We start from the raw sequence: 18,206 nt of genomic DNA, 5'->3' as shown, positions 1-18,206 counted from the left end.
CCTAGCTTTCTTACAAACTAAGTAGATGGTACTTTGCAAAAGTGGCATCATCAAGAAAAAAGATAAGTAAATTGCTTATTATAAAATGCACACAAAAGCACATAATATATAGTTATTATGATAACAATTGCTTTTTTAAAACAGAAAAATTTTATCTGAAAGAGGAATAATTGAAAATCAAAGTGTCATTCACTAACATAAGTTGTACCAATAATAACAACTGATAGGACTAAAAGGTAATATATAATATGTCATTGAGCACTGCTTTTTAGTTGAAATTAAGAGTTAAAATTTTATCTGAGTAAAACTAAAAATAGGTCTAACAATCTAGAAGGGTAACCTGACTTCTAGCTTCAAATCAATTTTTTTGGAAAGAAACAATAATGAATAAAATGAAATCTTACTCCTTGTAAACTTTAGGAACTTCTTGCTTGTTCAAGACTTTAACAGTTTTAGGTAAATCAATGGAACTAAAAAAATAAGAGATTAATTTTGCTGTTAATTTTTTTTACCTTAAACAAAATTATTGTGCCATAAAAAGATTTTTTACAATTGTTTTACCGAACCAATTTATCACTTGTAGATGATCCAGGCTTGCAAAAGGTGAATTGGACTATAAGTGATAAAGAAACGTAATAAAAATAAAACTGCATGATTAAGCATTTTTAAAACTTTACAACTTGAAAACTTTTTTAAAAAATGTTTTTTTCAAAGTAAAATAATGTATTGCATATTCAAGGGCTGATTTTTATAACATAAGATCTTTATAAAATATTAGTTAGGCCAAATATATAGACTCAAAAAATTTTCTATAATGCAAAGGCAACAATATACTCTGGTGCCATTTAAAATTCCATATGATATTAACAGGTAATGACACCCACCCTTTTCACTGATTTTGATCTTAAGAAAATGTAACTTTTCTACAATTATAGTTACAGAGGATATGATTTCTTACCCTTTTTGGAAAAATGTTTTCAGTATCGCAATTCTTTTGATGGTAACCTAAGTTTTAGTGCATAAGATCCTTTACTTCTTGAAATTTAAATAAAAACTATGAAATTTGGTAGCAGAGTATTTTAAGGTATGTAGAATTCAAAAATGAATAAAAAAGTACAGGTAAAATCAAAACCTTTTTGATTTTACCTGTACTTTTTTTAAAATTTACATACTCAATTCCAAGATGTGTTCAAAAGCTTCATATCAAAGGCACAGACTTCTGAGCATTAAATCTGATCTTGTCAGTAATTACTTTCACATTTTCATGTAACTTTAAAACATTTTTAACTAAAGTAATCATTATGAGTTTATTATTATGAGTTTATTACCACATTTTTATATTGGCCTGGAGAACCCAATCAATCTCCTTAACAATATTTTTTGGACTTTAAACCTGTCTTTGCATCAATAATATTCAGACACTTTCTTTGTCTTAAATTGTTTTACACAGAATTTTTGATTTTTTGTTAAGAATTTAGGACATTAGAATAAACATTTTAAACATTTTTTGTTAAATATTTAATCAGAACTTTTAGTGTAAAAAAATTAGGGAAATTTTCAGTAAAATAGACATTTTTCTTATTTCAGCAATTAAAACTTAGTAGCACTGAATTTTGGTTAGTAGATTAGGTTAGAGCACTTTTTTCACTCAAAAATAATTTTAGATGAATGAGAATTTGAAAATCAATCATTCCAAATCACTCTCTTTGTTCTTCTAATACTAAGTTTAGTGGTTTCAATGGATAAAGAATTTATATCCAATATTTTAAAAAAATAAGCAGCTAAATTTTTTAGTTAAGGTCAGAACTGAAGAAACAAAATTATGCAAATACTGTCACTTTTAAAAAAATACTTGACTTTATAAAATGAAATCTTTTTATTTTTATTTAATTATTCTAAAAAAATAATTTGAAAACCTTTTTCCTCTTCATCAGATCTTTTGAGCTCTGTAAATGTAGCCTCTGACTAAAAAATTTAAACATGTCAAAAACCCACAATGAATTGTAATACAATATAATAATAACACGATAATAAAAAAGGAGAAAAAAAAGACAAATAATTAGTTTGAAATAAAAAATCCCATATATAGGTTTATAAATTCCATAATAGGTTTCAATAAATATATCATATAAAACATAATATATTTGAAATGGGTATGCATGAATACTTGCAACCATAAGTAATAGGCTATTTTTTAAAGTGTACTGAAATAAAATATGCCATAAATAATTTAAAAAAAAAAACCACTTAATATTTTTTTAGTAATGCAAAATGCAAAGAAAAAATCAACTTGAAGTTAAACATTATCTTACATAAAAATAATGCTTTATTTGATATAAGAATCAAATTTACATTCAAATTTTTATTATTTGAAGAGTATTGATACATTGAACTAGCAGAAAATTTGAAGGTAGGAAAAGAGTTGCATTTGTAAAAATAAAAAGGCTTTTTTAAAGTTATATTTAATTACTATCCATATTATTATTATTTGCTTATTTACTAAGAAGGGTGTACAAAATATTGAATTTTCTTTATTAATTGTTAGTACACTGTATTGTTGCACCCAAAAAAATTTTTCTAATTCCTAATAACATGAAAATTTTTAATAATCAAAAGGTAACTAATTGCAGACTGCCCATGCCAGTCAAGGTTCATTTTTATTCAGCAGTTTGGAACTTTAAAGAGTAATCTTGCTTTGATGGGGTTGGACTAATTGATAAAATAATCAGTACAATAAACCTAATATATATATATACACACACACCTTGTACAGAAAGTTTAAATGCACTTGTTTTTTTAATGTGTATAATTCTTTTAAGAAATGATAACCTGATAAATTGATAAGATGTAGTCCGCATTTTTTATGTTTACTTATATTAATGGTTTAATTTATCGATTTAGAGATTAAAAAAAAATTACAAGGATACCATAAAGAAGGTGGAGGGTGATGAGCAAATTAACGGAGCAATTAAGTCCTTTCAATTTTTTGGAATAAAGTTTAAACGCACTTTGATTGGAAAACTCGTAACTCTTGTTAATTGATTGATTTTTTCTTGCAGTCTTTCGCATTTTCATCACTCAAAAGCCTGCTATCGTAAGCATATTGTATTTGCATCTTTATTCTTATTTTGTTTTGCAAAAAAACTGCATCTCAATTTGATTCAACCTTCAGCCATTTTTAACTGATAAAACTTTGTCAAAAGATCATATTTTCATGGGTAAAACAGCTGTCTCATTGAAAATCAAATGGCAAGTCATTGGCATGCATAAAATGAAAATGAGCAATCAACAAATCAGCAAACAATTGAATATTTCTAAATTCAGCATTTGTACAACAATAAAAAATTATTAACTGGTAGTGTCAATGATAAACCTCAAATTAGGCGCCCAAAAAGACTGTCAGCTCGCGATGAAAACATGCTTTATACGCTTAGCAGACACAACTTAACAGACGTTTCATGCTGTAAGAAAGCCTATGTTGTCATTAACAGATTGTCTAAAATGAAAAAAATGGTGCAAAGTGCGTCTAAATTATGCAGTGGAACAATGGAAATTAGTTATCTTTTGCAATGAGTCAATTTTTGAAATTATCATTGTGACATTTTGGAAAATTTGCTTATCCCTAGTTGCGATTTATTACAGGCTGATCAAAACTGGTTATTTCAACAAGACAATGCTGCATGTCATACAGCACATTCAATTACCAATTATTTTGTTGAAAGTAATATTCGACTAATGACTTGGCAAGCACAATCACCTGACTTAAAACCGATCGAAAATTTATGGAGCTGGATGGATTATCAACTAACAAAAAAGCAAATAACTAGTCACAAAATGCTTAAAAAAGAACTAACAAAATTGTGGCTTGAAATACCAATCAAGATAATTGAAAATCTTATAGAATCAATGTCAAGCCGATTACAAGCATGTATCAAAAACAATGGGGGTCATATCCCATATTAACATATTTCCATGACAAAAAATTAATAAGTGCGTTTAAACTTTATTGCACTTTCTTCTCATTAATTTTTTGATTTCTTGTGTTTGATATTACATTTCAGAAAAGATTTTGTGTTTTTTTCTTTCAAAGTTGTATTTTTTTCTTAATTAATAATTGGCTAAGAAAAAAAACAACAAAAAACGAAGACCCTGCATCAGATTTTCTCTTTGCACCAGTCCAAACTTACCATAGCTTACAAAAAAACAAGTGCGTTTAAACTTTCTGTACAAGGTGCATATGTATATGTATATATTATGTGTTAAATGTTATGTGAAAAAATTTTATTTGTCTCATTTTAAATGGCACACCCTCTCATATGATAAGGTTTGATGAAGGAAGTACTCAGTAAAACTTGAATGCAATCTGAGGAAATGGTCTCCATCAACAATTTTTAAAAACCCCAAGCAACCAAAATTCATCTAAAATTCTGATACTAACATCAGCTTTCTATCACAGTGCTGAGCCATTACATCATTGACAGGCTAAAGCATTAGATAAAATCTTGTAGGCCTTTGCTTTGACATGAGAGCAAGTAATACTGGAAATCATACAGGGGCAATCACTACTGTCCAGCAATCATTCAACCATTGACTTTTCTTTTTGGCCTCTTGATATCAGATCCTTGAAATCTCAAAAGAACCAGAGATTGAACTCTTCAGTCAACTGAATTCCAGTTAGAATACATTGACAACTCAAAGTTCAGTTTCCACTTGATAGTAATCAAACTGAAACTGTTTTATTTATTCAAAAAAGAATCTTACATCTCAAAAGGCTGATGTGATCACGAAACTGAAAAAAAAACATTCAGAGGATGCTCAAACTCATGCAGATTATTAGGAGTTTGGAAGACTTGCAATGGGAGAATGATGGTACAGTTGGCAAAAACAAGGGTAGGTTATATTGAGAGATTTCAAGACAAATAGAGCACTCTGTAAAACCACAACAAAATGTTAAAACAAGAATTAGGAAAAGAAGAACAACTTATTAATAAAATGAAAAATGGATTCATTTTTCTCTAGCAAGATTGTTAAAAGCAATTAAAAATTAAACATATCATGCATAATTAGAGGATCTTTGGTTTAAACTAATTTACTCATAAGAACACCCAAAGTGTCCCTTTATTGAAAAAGTGATATGTTAAAGCCAGAAAAGTGTATAAATAAACATTATGCATTACAGATAACATGCTGTTGCTTTGGACATTTCTTCTAAAGTTAAGAGATGGTTCCAACATAATGATATAAAACAAATGGATCAATCATCAAAACCCCAGATTTAAATCTAATTAAAAAATTAATGAAAAATTGTGAAAGATGAGGTGGCAAAGCAAAAGTCTCTGAACAAAAGAGATATATGGGAGGTTATGGGATATCAACATGCTAAAAATTGATCAACAGCATCCCAAGAAGGTTAGTGCAGTTAAAAAAAGAAAACTATTTTTTTTTTTTTTGCATTTTCAATCCATTAAAAACCCTTTGTGTATAAATAACAAATTTTTCTCTGTATGAAATTAAATTATTCAGTATAAAGCTATTTATTATCTTTTGCAATTAAACTCTTAATGCTTTTTAAGAAATCAATATTTAGATTTGAGAAAAATTTCAAACAAAATGAAAAAAAAATCGTTTCAATGATTGAGAATTACTGCCAATAAAATGCATTTTTTCCAAATGTGCTAGCAATGCTTTTTTTTTCCATCACTAAAATAATGTACTTACTAAACAATAAAGTATTTTAGACAAAAATAGAAGTCAAATAATAACTTAAAAACAAATAATTATTGTAACAATCAAAACATAACACAAAGGTTATAAAAAAGACTCGTTTTTTTGACCAGATCTCTTTTTTATAACTTTTCATCAATTAAAAGGCATTAAACATTCATTATGAAGTTTATACAAATCATTTTCAATATCAAATGCTGAAAAGTTGAAAAATCTGCAAACCTGCAAAAACATTAAGCTATCTGCTTAATAGTCATAAATCCCAAGGATGTGACAAAACGGCAATTGAAGTCGTAGGAAAATAGTAAAAAAGAAAATAATATTGATAAAAATTGAATTTTTTCATTTTCTGCTGGTATTAATGACCAATATGTTTTATTTTAGGCATTTTACAAAAACAAATTTTATTATCATCCCTTTGTGTTACCTAAACTTAGTTTTTTTGAACTACTTTTTTTTTAAATAAAAAATGCTAAAAAATGCATTTTTTTTTTTTTTTTGAGTGGTGAGCTTTGGGTGGAACAAACCCTACAATTTTTTCAATACAGCGAAACTAAAGGTTAACGTAAGCTGAGGCTTAGAAAATTTTTTTTTCTTGTTGGTGAACTTTGGGTGAGAAAAACCCTCTTTAAACAGCAATATATTATAGTTTCACTTTTAACCTTTAATTTTGCGGTATTGAAAACATTGTAGGAATAAACTTTGATTTTATACCTGAAAATATTCTCTTAGAACCATCAAGATCCTAGTACCATTAGAAATCTGTTCAATTACAGTGATTTCTTTCAAAAGAATGAACAAAGATACAGTGTTTCAAAATTTTTTATAATCAATGATAGAGTTGAAACTCCTCACCAGTAGATGACTACTGATAACAAAGTACCATTCAAATTTGCAGCTGCAAGCATAATGATTTTGGTGGGTTGGCACAATGGAAGAAATTGACAAAAAAACAAATATATGAAAGCTAAAGTTCTAGCAGTCTGATGGTTACAGAAATTGCTGGATAAATATTGCAAATATAATAACAAAAATAACAGTTCCAACAATTCTATCAGGTTAAATATATAATATCATAAGTGACAATTTTAATAACATTGAACTTAATTTTTAGTTGAAACTTGCGTTTATACACAAGATTAAAAAAAAAAGAGAAGAGTTGAAAAATTTTCACACAGCAAATTAAGTTCAGCATTGTTATCAGCCAAAAAGTTTACAATCTAATTATAAATTTTTATAATTACAGTGTTGCTACACCATATGGCAGTTATGAAAACAGCCAGGTACCAATTTCTAAAACCATCAGACTGCTAGAAGTGTTTGTTATGAAAACAATATAAATCCAAAATGGTGAATTTCCAAATAAATACCCAGTATTTAAACATTCATAACTTTTGAATTGCAATGAATCAGACACTCAAAGTTTGGAGCTTTGCTCCTCTTAGTCTATACATACTTTGGTTTAAAATGAAAGAAATTTTTACTAAAGGGAATATTTTTCAAAATTTTTGGACCATTCACCCTTTGACTATATTTGACAAATAAAAAATATCCTGGTTGCTGAAAAGGTCACATTTATGGTCTCTGAGGACAAAAAAATTTATGACTGATTGTTTATTCCAAGCAGTAAATTGAGAATTTTTCCCTGCACATCCTTTTTAGGAAGTGGTTGTTAAAAGTCAGCTTTCTATAGTTTTTTAAAGTATAAAATTCTAGAAATTGAATGACAAATCAGGATGGATTTAAAAACTCCAAGAAAAATGTTTTAAGAAATCCAAAAAAAGAATTTTACATGAATGATAAACAAAGCCATTACATAAGTTAATAAAATTAAGCAATTAAATTCTGAAGATCTCTGATGCTACTGTATCCTTAATCTGCTTATTGAAATTAAAGTGGAGAAACATGATTTAAAAGTCTCAAATAAACTTAAAGAGAAAAAGAAAACTACAGATTGAGCTCTAATATATTGCATCAAAATTGTTTAAATAAAATTTTAGTAAATTGATCTTTTAGTAAATGAATCTGCAATATATGACCTTAAAGTAAAGAACTTAAAAAATGATATTACTGGTTCACCAAGATTTTCTTTTGCTCTTTCAACTTGCTTTTCGACAAACTTTGCTAAAAGTAATTGAAAATATATTTTTTTATCATAATAAAAATTCTTCATTTAACAGCATTTTAATTTAAAAAATTTATACACACCTATTCTTTCTTGATCATCTAATTCCTTCTTAACTTTAGCATCAGCAGCCTATAAAGAGTATTGAAAAATATACTTCAAAGAATTCAAATCAGTTCAATATTAAAATTAATTACTTTGAATTTGGATATTGAAATTAAATACAATATTTTCTTTTAAATTTATAAAAGTAATAGATTTTCTTAAAGTGATACAAATGAATTAGTTTTGTTAAAATAGCAAATTAGTAATAGTAAACTTTTAGAAAACCAAAAATTTTTTATTATTGAACTTACAAAGTTCAAGAGTACATTGATCTCTTTCAGTGTTTTTTTTAGTACTTTTAATTCAAAAATTTCTTAAAATTTCTCTTCATAAAATTGAGTAAATAGTATAAGAATCTGTGATTCTTTGAATACGGCTAGCCAAAAATATTTTATATACATAAATACATACATACATACATACATACATACATACATACATACATACATACATACATACATACATACATACATACATACATACATACATACATACATACATACATACATACATACATACATACATACATACATACATAGAGAACTTTTGATTGATCCCCAGCATTTTAAAACTTAAAAAAGTACATTTTCAGACTTAAAAATACCACGTTAAAAGATCACTCAATTTTAAAGATATTCATGTGAAGCATTATTTCTGAACTCATATGGATCTGAATATTTAAGTTATAGCTCAAAGCATAGATTTTGCATTATAATTATTTTTCATTTGCCTGAAAATCTCTTTTTTTTAAAAAAAAAAAAATTATTTCAGATGTGAAAAATATATACAGTTCATAAAGTGGAAAGAAACTACCAATTGGTAAAAGGACATAACAAATGCGAAAGAAAAATGGTCAACACAAATGTGAAACTGCTGAATGATAAAAGCAAAAAGTATATTACAAAGTAAACTTCAAAAACCTATTTTATACCTTCCTTGCAAATATATTTATAATAAGTCATATTAAAAAGGTTCCTAAAATTTATAGACCAACATGTGAGCCATGCCAGATCATTCTCTATTCAATAAACTTCAAGACAATTGGTTGAATTTAGAAATTGACATCTCTCAAATTTTTGAAAAAGCAAAGAGTCTATTTTTAGGTAGTAAAGCTAAAAAATCCTGAGGGTCTGTTTTACTTCTTGAAGAGGGAAATTTCAAGTTCATTTCTCATGCAAGATTCACATCCTAAATAATCAGGATCCAAAATAAGATTCAACAGCCTTCTACATTACAAGTAGAAAATTGAGTGGCTGTGAATTTTACTTAATTTTTAGAATTCTTATAAAGAATTCAACCAGTTTGTTTCCAATCTCCTTTTTGTGAATTATGCTGCTAAAAGGAATATCTGTTAATTAAGAAAATGTTTCTTTAAAACATGATGAAGACTTAGCACAAGATCTTTTCTGGGTAGTGAAGAGAAAAAGAAAGAGTGAAGCAAATCAGATAAAAATGAGAAAGTTGTAATTGAATTAATTGGATTATAAGAAGACCCTTTAAAGAGCTCTTCTAATTTAAAAAAAGAAAAAAAAAACACATCTTAGATACAATACAAGAATTATAGTGATTTACGTGATGTTAGGAAGCTTGTATATTTTACATTGTAATGCAAAACAATCAACATTTTCCTTTTGTTAATGAATCAATACCTTTTAAAACTAAAAGATGTTTTTTATTTTTTATTTCAAAAACCTTTATTTGTTTTTCAAAAAACCGTTAACAATATAGTAAATTTTCAAAACTTTGTTGAAAATCTATTAACTTGTAAACATTTCCAAAAAGTGAGACAACCAAAAAATTAAAGTACAAAATCTGTGAAAAATATTTAATTTTTTTAACTTAGTTTTTTTTACTGGTGCTAAACTTCTTATTTTTCAACAAAAAAGTAATTGAAATAATGCTTCAATATCAAGATCAGCCTGTAGTCTAAAATGTAAATATCTTATCTGGGGTATGGGTAACCTTACAAAACATTGGAAGATGATATTAAAATTTTTCTCTATTGCTAGGAAGTAGTAATATGATATTTAATACATAACTCTAAATAACAGTAAAAGAAAAAATTTAGTAAAAAAATTTTACTAAATTTTACTAAATGACTTTTTAACACAAAAAACATAAGATAAAACTTTTGTTATAATCTTAAATTTATTTTAGAACCAGCATAACTTTTGCCTTGCAATCACTTCTGGATCTTTGTCAATATATGTAATAAACCATCCTTTAGGGGTTTCATCCACCACACAATGACCTTCCCGTCCCAGCCATTTGACAAAATCAGTGAGTGTATCCCACTGTGTTGCATTCATGTGAGTATGGTTTCGTTCAGATACATACTCCTGGTAAACTATGTTACAATGAACTCGCTTTGTACCTACATATTAAAACATATTTTTATCATTAAGATACATAAAAATTTAAGATAAACAAATTTGTTTAATACAATTATTCATATATACAAATAATAAACTTGGCATTTCATGGAAAAGAGTATAATTGAAACTTTGATAAAGTAAAATAAGAGTATCTGACCGTATATTTTTTATTTTAGACATGATATTTAAAATGGTATAGTCATTTTTTTTAAATCATTAAATTCTCTTAAAAAGTTTTTACAGATTTAATATAGGTATGAATAAGAGTACCTGTCAGGGTCTAAGACATACATAAAATGTAATTTGTAATAAAATATATTTTGCAATAAAATGCACTTTGGAACAGTTACTGCAATATTATTACATTGTTATGCAATGTGATGCAATTGTGATGCAACTGTGATGGTTTAGTACTACTTTGTAGAGTTTCTACTTGGTAGTTGAACCTTGTACCTTGTGGTTGTCATAATCTTAACTTTTGTAGAACATGCATAACTCCTAGAGGAAAAGAACTCTTGGAGGAATAAAAACCTTTATCCAAGAGTAAACCTAGTTAACAATTTCATTTTTATTTTCTTGATATTTTTTACTATTCTGAGCAAGCTATTAAAATAAGAAAAGAACTTAGTGTTTCATACAGACATAATAAATTTATATTGTGAGCAAAATATTAAAGTAAGAGAAGAACTTAGTGTTTCATGCAGATATAATTTTTAAATATCTTTAATTGTTTCACTACCAAAAAAAAAACCTTTTCACCAAATAATCTGATATTCATAATTACTTATAATAAAAAAGGATTGAAGTGAACAGGCAGAGAGAAATTTAACTTTTTTCACACTTAAGTTAAGAGCTAAGGTAATAAGTAATAATTTTTTAAAAAGTTTTTTCTGAACAAAATACTGATTAAAAAGGTCAATTTTAAAAAGTATTTTTCAAAAAGATTTTAGAAAGATATATATTCTTTTAATAATAACCTATGCTCTATCTATATAAAATTATAGCTTAAAAAAAGGTTTTCGTAATAGTTGAAATTGTACTAAGACTCAACAAATTAAAAGGAAAATCAAAAATACTTCTCAAAAGACTTAAGCTGCATAACTATTAGATAACTGTTAAATTAGTTACTCTACATATATGAGGACAAAGCTAATTGAGAGTTATTATAACCCTTAATAAGATCAGAAGCTTCAGTTCCTGTATTTCTTTTCTCAAAATTTATAACAGTTTTGCTAGAACCATGATTTAGTAGTTTCTAAAGTATTTACATTTATTTCAGTCAACCATAGATTTACATTTTCTTTAATGTAAAAGAAAATGTAGATTTATAGTAAGCTGGTCCAGACCTCTAGGTCAAAATATTTGTGTAAAAAGAACATGCTTATTTGTCATTCAGCATTCACTAGTGAAGTTTAAAAGATAACAAATTGATACTGTATTTTGTGCATGAGATTTTGCACAAACCTAAAGAATCAATAGACATATTATGATTAATAGCATTTTGTGTAAAGTTGATTATTGTATCTTTAATGTAGTAGTTTAAACTAAGCAGATTGAGGTCTAGGGCCAGGCTGTAATATTGTACTTTACAATTTTAAGTCAAACAAATTTTGCAATATGTAAACTCTGAAGAACTTTAAGTTATTAGGACTCTGACAACTTTAGTTTCTTCACAAAAATGTTTAGAAACATGCTTACGGATAACACTCAATTTAGATCAAATATAAAACCTGTTTGTGTTTAGTTGATTTTTGTTAAGTAGAGTTTGGAATTATACCAATAAAGAAATATATACATTCCAATGTCTTTCATTGTCCATTTAACATTACAATCAAAATTATCTTATTATGTTTTTAGTTTACCTATTTGTGTTTAGCTAATCTTTAGTTAAACTAGTAAAGACATCATTAAACATAGCTAATATCTAACGGTCAATAATATATTGAATCCAACTTTGTTTTCCAGCATGAAAACAAAACTTACTGCATGACAACAAAACAAAACTTACTGCATGACAACAAAACAAAACTTACTGCATGAATGTTAATTAGTAGTTGTCTGAAAAATCAAAAAAATTTTTGAATGGTTAGTTCATCTCCAAATTTTAATCCTATTGACTCATGAAAACATTTATATTCTAAAAAACCTCAAGGCCATCATAGAGAGGAAATGAAATAAAAACCTGACCAATGTTACTAATTAAAAAAGATTATATCTGTACAACAGCAACTGGAATTCAAGAAATGAAATGAAATCTAAAAAAAAAATATTTATTATTTCCATGAAGCTTTTTGATTTTTAAATCATAATACACTACTTTTTAAATCTAAGTGAGAATTTACATCAAATGATATCTTTTTTCTAAACCAACTTGGTTTACTTTCAAAAAGTATGATTTATGTAGTAGACTGTGTCATACTATGATATTTTAAAAAATTCTTTTTTTAACAACCAGGCATGTATAATATGTTAGCATTCATTTGAAAAGGGAAAATGAAAAAAAAAACTAAATCCTGTTAGGTTTTAACTAATGAAAAATGTTTTTAAAATTTTTTCATTTTTGCTCAATCTGTTCCATGCTCTACAAATTATTTAATTTAACATTAAACCATGGCAGAGCCAATAACCTCCAGAACAAGAAAGAAAAGCTGATAAAAGCTTCTTGTAATAATTAGGTCCTGGAAAGAAATCAGGTTGTATCAAAGTTACCTATACTTAAAAATTTATTCAGTTTGTTTCTACAAGAAACAAGTAATGAGGATAACAGAAATTTTCTGCTAAAATTTTAATTGTAATGCTATTGAAGAGGTCAATATAGCCAGTAAAACTCTTTTGCAGGAGATCGATGTTAAGCTATTAAACTCATGAAATTTCACAACATCCCAGGTTCTCAAGAAAATGGACTTCAGCTTGTTGTTATATGAAAAGGGATTTAAGAGGAACAAACCTTACTCACTTTTTCCTCTTTTTTGTAATGCTAATCAATGACGCCTGTAGATAATTTTTTCTTTTTAACTTTAGAATAAATTTTTTGTTTCAAACAATCTGTATGGTTTGTAACTGCTATTAAACTTAACAGAACTTGGATCTAAAAACATAGATTCAAAGACGAACCATAAAGAAATCTAGGCAGGGTTTATTATTGGAGTATACATGCTATGAATTAAAATATTTTGGCTTTTATCATCAAAGTTTATTGCAGTCAACTTATACAGAATATAGCATTTTCAGAATACCAGGATATAAATCAGGAAGGAGAAAGAATTATGCAGGTCATAAATGAGAAAAATCTAAATTGTTGATTAATATTTTTTACTATTTAAAATTTAAATATTATCATGAACAAAAACAGGTTCATTAAATAAAACAGATAACTCATAATGAATATAACATACACTATTGTTCAAAAGTTTGGGGTCACATTGAAATGTCCTTATTTTTGAAGAAAAAGCACTGCACTTTTAAATGAAGATAACTTTAAACTAGTCCTAACTTTAAACAAATACACTCTATCATTGATAATGCGGTAAATGACGATTCTAGCTGCAAATGTCTGGTTTTTGGTGATTTATCTACAAAAGTGTATAGAGGCCCATTTCCAGCAACTATCACTCCAGTGTTCTAATGGTACAATGTGTTTGCTAATTGGCTCAGAAGCCTAATTGATGATTAGAAAACCCTTGTGCAATCATGTCCATACATCAGAAAACAGTCTAGCTCATTACAGAATAGGGTGTATCGAAAAACAACTTTTTTTGAATTTAAAATTGTAATAGAGCGGAAAAGTTGCATAATGCTATAAAAAGTAATTGTGCCAAAATTTTTTGTATACTTTTTATGTCTTCAGTTCGCGCTAGGGTTTTATTTTTCTTACAAAAACACGTTTCCTGACCTTTTTTATAAAATAAAAATAACAAATTCTATGCATATACTAGAGTTGTATTAGAGTTTAAACATTACACAATGATCAGGTTAGAAATGGTTACAATTTTTCAGAAAATATTTTAATGTCTTCAGTTGCCGCTAGAGGGCTGAGTTTTTAAGAAAAAACACAATTTTTACTTAAAACAAAGTAATTTTAACTATGTTGTTGATGCTTTCACTTGTTGTCACTGTTTACGTCATTTATTTCCATCACCATCAGCATTATTTACCACAAATTATGTCTATAATCAAAACATTTATTTATTAAATATTCAGATAAAGAGCAAAAAGTACATGTTATAATTTATTAGTTCTAATTTACATCTGTTTATTACTAAAATAGATTGAAATCAAAGAAAATTTTAATGGCAAAAATGTCTTCTGCTGCAGTAACAACAAGAAAAAAGTCTTCTCGTCCTATCTTCGGTTCACCAGCAGACTTACGTGAAAATTTCTTGCCAACATACAAACATGTCATGCTATCTTTTCCCAATACAGAAAATGAGAGTTGTGGAAAACAACCTTCTTTGAAAGAAATATCGGAAAATTTGGTGCACAAAATAGAAAATTTGTGGAGAAAACCATCGATACCTACTGTGTCTCATAAACGCATTGTAAAAATCTTTCTTGATTACAATCAAAAGTATAGAAATATTATGAAGTCCGTTAACAAAACAAAACAAACAGACAAGTTAAAGTCCAAAATAATAACATTTCAAAAGCATGCAGAAAATACTTTATTTGACGTTGCAGCATGCAAATGCCTTGATTTTTCTAAATGCATCTGTGAAAAAGTAAAGAAGGTACCAGAGAAAGAACATGATTTCCTCAGCGATCAGAGATTTATGAGAATTATGTATATGGAAAGACTCGATATTCAAAGTACTTTAAGATTACGGCGAAAAGAAGCAAGAAAAAACAGAGTAAACAGCCCCTTACTGTCTAACCCATCAACACAGTCTTTAGCTATTACAGGTATTGAAGCTCAAGCAATATCATCAAGCCACATTCAGAATTCAAGTTTTTATTCTATATCTAAAGATTCTGACTCTGATGACACTGTGATTTGGAATACTGACTCAGAATCAGAAGCTGATTATTTAGACACAGCTGAAAGCCGCTAGCGAAAATGGAACGGAAAATATAAAACTGAACAAATGAGATCACCGTTACTATCCTTAGCACAAGCCTGCGATAGAGTAGGTGTTTCAAGCAGAGGTGCTGCATTTATAGCGTGTGCTGTGCTGGAAGATCTAAAGTAATTGGTAAAAACAAGATTCAAAGAGAACGAAAGAAAAACAGACTTAAAATGCAACATTTATACCATGAAAGTATTCAAATGTTAGAAGGTTTGTATTTTGATGGAAGAAAAGATACAGCATCAGTAATTGATACAAACAAGGAGAAAAATATACGAAAAACTATAAAAGAAGAACCTGTAGTTTTAGTACAGGAACCAGGTTCAAAGTATCTAGGGTATGTAGAGACTGCATCAGGGCATGGATACAGCATTAAGACAAGTATAAAAGCATTTTTAACTCAAAACAACATTCATACATCTAAGTTAGTTGCCATGAGTTGTGACGGAGCAGCTGTCAATACCGGATTTCTTAATGGTATTGTTGCTTTGTTCGAATTAGAACTAAAAAGACCTGTTCACTGGTTTATCTGTCAAATACATGCGAATGACGGACCTACATCAGGACCTAACGGATGGTCTGGACCAATCGGAAGAGAAATTAAATTGTGTAATACCTTGCCAATAGTCAACTACATTCCTGTCAGTGTCACATTGCCAAAAATAGACAAAAAATCTCTTAGTTCTGACTTAGATCTGATATTGCAAAGCAATATCTACAGGTTATTGTCCAAACGCTTTGGCTAACCGAAATCCTGGAAAACTTAACCATGCCAGGTGGGTGACCACTGCAAACAGAATATTGAGGTATTATGTTGGATGTAGCGAACTGTCACACAGGCTGAGAGAAATAGTTGAGTTTGTTATTAAAGTTTACTGCCAAATATATGGTATGCCAGTAATGAAATAAAAAGTATCATCGATCCAGTTATACAAAGGAATGGTTTTTTTGCGCATCCAGAAAACATGCTTCTTGCTATGATATCGGATACTCGCCCAAATAAGAGGAAATTGGCATTACAACTGATAATGAAAGCAAGATCGATGAAAACAAACAAAGTCCGAAAGTTCTCTATACCAGAAATCAATTTTAAAGCAAAAGACTATGTAGATCTAATTGATTCGAAAAAATGTGAACTAAATGAACCTCCGATTACCACTCACATTTCAGATGAAAATCTAATTGAATTGTTACCAAATGTTTATCTTCCAGATGCGCAGCATTTTCCATGCCATACTCAAGGAGTAGAGAGATGCATTAAACTTGTAACCGAAGCTTCAGATCAAGTTTGCGGTTTGGCTAAAAGAGACGGCTTCATTCGTGCAAGACTTGCATTGCAAAAAGTGCCTTTATTCAACACAAAAAGACAGTTTGAGACAGATCCAAACGAATCAGATAGTTGAACTTTATTACAGCTAAACTTTAAACATTTTTCCAAAATATTTTCCACATAACTTTAATTGTACATTATGGACTGCAGAGCTTGTTTGCCAAAAACTCATTAAGCAGTGTTTTTTCTTAAAAACTCAGCCCTCTAGCGGCAACTGAAGACATTAAAATATTTTCTGAAAAATTGTAACCATTTCTAACCTGATCATTGTGTAATGTTTAAACTCTAATACAACTCTAGTATATGCATAGAATTTGTTATTTTTATTTTATAAAAAAGGTCAGGAAACGTGTTTTTGTAAGAAAAATAAAACCCTAGCGCGAACTGAAGACATAAAAAGTATACAAAAAATTTTGGCACAATTACTTTTTATAGCATTATGCAACTTTTCCGCTCTATTACAATTTTAAATTCAAAAAAAGTTGTTTTTCGATACACCCTATTACAGAAGCTACAAAACTGACCTTTCTTTGAGCAGATTGAGTTTCTGGAGCCTTTGCGGGGTCAGTTAAACACTCAAAATGGCCAGAAAAAGTGAACTTTTATCTGAAACTCCACAGTCTATTCTTGTTCTTAGAAATTAAGGCTATTCCATGCGAGAAATTGCTAAGAAATTGATGATTTCCTACAACGGTGTGTACTACTCCCTTCAGAGGACAGCACAAACAGGTTCTAACCAGAGTAGAAAAAGAAGTGGGAGGCCGCGTTGCATAACTAAGCTAGAACATAAGTACATTAGAGTCTCTAGTTTAAGAAACAGATGCCTCAACCCCCTGATGGTTTGGGGTTGTTTTGGTGCTGGCAAGGTGGGAGATTTGTACAGGGTAAAAGGGATTCTGAATAAGGAAGGCTATCACTCCATTTTGTAACGCTATGCCATACCCAGTGGACAGCGCTTGATTGGAGTCAATTTCATCCTACAACAGGACAATGACCCTAAACACACCTTCAAATTGTGCAAGAACTATTTACAGCAGAAGCAGGCAGCTGGTATTCTATCGATAATGGAGTGGCCAGCGCAGTCACCAGATCTGAATCCCATTGAGCTGTAGTGGGAGACGCCAAAAGTGCCCATCCAACCAATCCAACTTGTGGGAACTGCTTCTAGAAGCATGAGGTGCAACTTCTCCAGCTTACCTCAACAAATTAACAGCTAGAATGCCAAAGGTGTAATTGCTGCAAATGGAGGATTCTTTGACGAAAGCAAAGTTTGATGTAAAAACAATGCTATTTCAAATACAAATCATTATTTCTAACCTTGTCAATGTCTTGACTCTATTTTCTATTCATTTCACAACATATGGTGGTGAATAAGCGTGACTTTTCTTGGAAAACACAAAATTGTTTGGGTGACCCCAAACTTTTGAATGGTAGTGTATAACCAAATTGTACTATGCACTACACTCAAATAGCTGAAAAAAGGT

General features: G+C 28.7%; 1 protein-coding gene across 2 annotated transcripts in view; it reads right to left on the bottom strand.

Moving 5' to 3' along the window:
* Window positions 1-18,206, bottom strand: part of LOC145192406 (DNA/RNA-binding protein KIN17-like) — a 47,290-nt gene that overhangs the window by 25,427 nt on the left and 3,657 nt on the right. The window contains exons 1-7 of one of the 2 annotated variants that reach the window (XM_090101340.1): window positions 18,040-18,177; window positions 10,125-10,328; window positions 7,933-7,983; window positions 7,796-7,848; window positions 1,917-1,965; window positions 562-613; window positions 405-470 (exon numbers count right to left, since the gene is read on the bottom strand). In XM_090101340.1, coding sequence (XP_089957466.1) covers window positions 405-470; window positions 562-613; window positions 1,917-1,965; window positions 7,796-7,848; window positions 7,933-7,983; window positions 10,125-10,263 — 410 coding nt within the window. In that variant the 5' untranslated portion in view covers window positions 10,264-10,328; window positions 18,040-18,177. Of the gene's footprint in view, window positions 1-404; window positions 471-561; window positions 614-1,916; window positions 1,966-7,795; window positions 7,849-7,932; window positions 7,984-10,124; window positions 10,329-18,039; window positions 18,178-18,206 lie in introns of those variants that run through there. The other variant, XM_090101335.1, reaches the window with a different exon arrangement.

Source organism: Hydra viridissima, unplaced genomic scaffold, assembly GCF_058129835.1.
Source record: "Hydra viridissima isolate aposymbiotic clone 2 unplaced genomic scaffold, HvirCarnegie_v1 scaffold_1, whole genome shotgun sequence".
NCBI lineage: Eukaryota > Metazoa > Cnidaria > Hydrozoa > Anthoathecata > Hydridae > Hydra > Hydra viridissima.
The sequence above is the reverse complement of the archived record's forward strand: the minus strand, read 5'-3'. Positions and strand labels throughout refer to the sequence as shown.